We start from the raw sequence: 3243 nt of genomic DNA, 5'->3' as shown, positions 1-3243 counted from the left end.
GGGGGAACGTCCATTCTGTTATCATACTAGTTGTACTAAGCCAACATCACTAATGAAATATTTTAGAGTACTTTTCTCTTCATGTCTTCACCAGAATATTTTTCATAATTTCCACTCTCACTGAGGTGACTAGTTATTGCATCATAGTTTGATACTTAACTGTTTTTCACACTGCCTTGAAGTGCAGTTGTTTTCTGTTTAAAGAAAGGTAATCAAAGAATCATTAATATTGAATGGCTTTAAATGTTCCTTAATGGTAGAAACAGCATACTACTTCAACAATATGACAGCTCCTTGTTTTGATTTTCACTAATCCTCAATCTACTTGATTCTTTCTGGTTTTGTGTTTAGATTTGGCAGAAGAAAAAAAAGTAACTGCAGAATGGGAAACCATACAGAAACCACAGAGTTTATTCTTCTGGGGTTAACAGATGACCCCAAGCTCCAGGTTGTGATCTTTGTCTTTCTCTTCATCACCTACACACTCAGCATCACAGGGAATTTGACCATCATCACTCTCACCCTGCTGGATTCCCAGCTCCAGACCCCCATGTATTTCTTCCTCAGGAACTTCTCTGTATTAGAAGTGTCCTTCACGACTGTCACTATACCCAAGTTCTTGGGCACCCTTATCTCAGGAGATAAAACCATTTCCTTCAACAACTGCATAGCTCAGTTATTTTTTTTCATCCTTTTGGGAGTCACTGAATTTTACCTTCTGGCTGCCATGTCCTATGATCGTTATGTTGCCATCTGCAAGCCCCTTCATTACCTGACCATCATGAGTCAGAAAGTCTGCACAATGCTTGTCTTTGCCTGCTGGCTAGTCTCTTTCCTAAACATCTTCCCTGTGCTCATGTTGCTCCTACACCTTGATTACTGTGGGTCCAACATCATTGATCACTATACCTGTGATTATTTCCCCCTGCTGCAACTTTCCTGTTCAGATACAAAATTCCTGGAGAAGATGGGGTTTTCCTGTGCTGTCTTTACCCTAATGTTCACTTTGGCATTGATATTTCTGTCCTACGCATATATCATTCGAACAATTGTGAAGATTCCTTCTGCTAGTCAGAGGACAAAGGCCTTTTCCACGTGTTCTTCCCACATGATTGTCATCTCCATCTCTTATGGAAGCTGCATTTTTATGTACATTAAGCCCTCGGCATCAGAAAGGGCATCTTTGACCAAGGGAGTTGCCATACTAAATACTTCAGTAGCTCCTATGCTAAACCCCTTCATTTATAGCCTGAGGAATCAGCAAGTCAAGCAAGCCTTTATGAACATGGCAAGGAAAATGGTATTTTTCACAAGTGCATGAAATGATGTGACCTGTGAGTGAGAGGCACAGTAAAGGCCAGTTCAAATAATGAAATAGAGGATGTTAATGACCTGCTTATATCAACATGGTCCCCAGTCCTTGTTCATTTTTTTCTAAGAGTTGAATAAGCTATTTATGTAATTTTTACACAAACAATTAAAATTGCTTTCCTAAGAATTTCTAACATTTTTTTTTCTAATACTGGATTACATTTATTTTTTAGTTTTATTAATTTTACAGGTATTAATGTGGTATCAGTTATTTTCATAAAAATATTGTTCTAGAAATGAGAGAGATATTTATAAACGTTAATATACATTATTTACTGAACATTAAAAATGACACTTTGTGGTTCCTAAAACTTTTTATTTTGAGATTTTAAGATAATTACATAATTTCTCCCTTTCATTTCCTCCCAACACACTCTACCCTATAACAGTCCTTGCTCTCTTTTGAATTTATGTCCTCTTTTTGGGGAGGATGGGGGGGGGTCTTGTCACAGAATCCTTCTATGACTTTCTTTCTAAACTGTGAGTTTGCAGTCACCAATGCACTGCAAAAGTAGTTTCCTTGCCTGGAGGCTACGTTGATGTCCCAGACCTGTGCTTCCACCAAGGGCCATGATGATGTCCATGGTCTATACTACCACCATGCTGAGGTCCACAGCACACGCTGATGCTAGAGGCCATGTGGATGTCTGGTCTATGCTGTTGCTAAAAACTGTGTGGAAGTCCATGATATATATTTGAGGATTTCAATAGTAGTTTTATAAACATGAAAAAATACATTTTAAAAGCTTTTTTTTCATAAATTTTTTACTATAAGAATTAATAGTGTCTTTATAACTATTGAGGAAATGAATATATTATTCATAATATTTTCACATTTTAACTATTTTTTGTAAAATAGTTATTAATCATCATGTACTATGTCTATTATATGCTGCATGAAATATACAAGTTAGTACGTAGAATTCTGAAAAAATTTCACTGATCTAGTGAAATTTATAGAATGAGTCAGGAAGGAAAAAACAGCCTATATGGATTCCAAGTTTTCAGTGAGGATCCCATTAGTTTTCCACAATTGCAAAGGAACTTAAGACCCAAAGCTTTCAGAACTACCAACTGGCTTATCAAACCCCACTTATAAGACAAGAACAGAAAAAGCATGTTTCAAATGAAGCCAAAGATACAAATAAAAATTTCTTCCTAAGGCAGCAATGAAATTTAAAAAAATCATGAATGTATGATCAAAACACACTATGAAATTCTCAAAGAATTAGAAAAAAAGTTTTATAAGGGTACAATTAATCATTGCTTGTGGGAGCACAAAATTGTACAGCCAATATAGAAATAAGTATGATGGTTCCTCAGAAAGCTGGGTATCAGTTTACCTAAGACCTAGCTATACCACTCTTGGGCATAAACATAAAGGTCACTTCATCCTATCACAAGAACACTTGTTCAACCATGTTCAATGATGCTTATTTATAATAGCCAGAAACTGGAAACAACCTAGATGTCCCTCAATGGAAAAACAGATAAAGAATATGTGTTATATTTACACAATGGAGTGTACATTACACTCAGGGGTTTAAAGAAAAAAGACATCATGAAATTTTCAGGGGAATGGATGTAACAAGAAAAAGTCATCCTGAGTGAGGTAACTCAGATCCAGAAAGATAAATATGGTATGTATTCACTTATATGTGAATGTTAGCCATTAAACAAATAATAACCAGGCTATAATATGTAGACCCTGAAATGCTAGGTATAGAGAAAGGGACTAAGGGGAACACATGGATCTCCCTGGGAGGTGGAAATAGAATTTTATTTATAGATATTATATATAGATTTTATGGGTTGACTAGGAGCAGGGGGACAGGAACAGCAGGACCAGGTGTGAAGGGGGAGGGGAAGATT

The 3243-nt window shown here is 36.3% G+C and overlaps 1 protein-coding gene across 1 annotated transcript; it reads left to right on the top strand.

Annotated features, from left to right (window-relative positions):
- The first annotated feature begins 382 nt into the window (after positions 1-382).
- On the top strand, positions 383-1321 carry LOC102927402 (olfactory receptor 6C1). Its single transcript, XM_006996618.3, has one exon. The coding sequence runs from the start codon at positions 383-385 to the stop codon at positions 1319-1321; it is 939 nt and encodes a 312-aa protein (XP_006996680.3).
- The last annotated feature ends 1922 nt before the right edge of the window (positions 1322-3243 follow it).

Source organism: Peromyscus maniculatus, chromosome 18 (assembly GCF_049852395.1).
Source record: "Peromyscus maniculatus bairdii isolate BWxNUB_F1_BW_parent chromosome 18, HU_Pman_BW_mat_3.1, whole genome shotgun sequence".
NCBI lineage: Eukaryota > Metazoa > Chordata > Mammalia > Rodentia > Cricetidae > Peromyscus > Peromyscus maniculatus.
This window is presented reverse-complemented; position numbering and strand designations above follow the sequence as displayed.

Coding starts and splice junctions, on each gene's coding strand:
- LOC102927402 (XM_006996618.3), top strand. CDS start 383: ATGGGAAACCATACAGAAACCACAGAGTTTATTCTTCTGGGGTTAACA.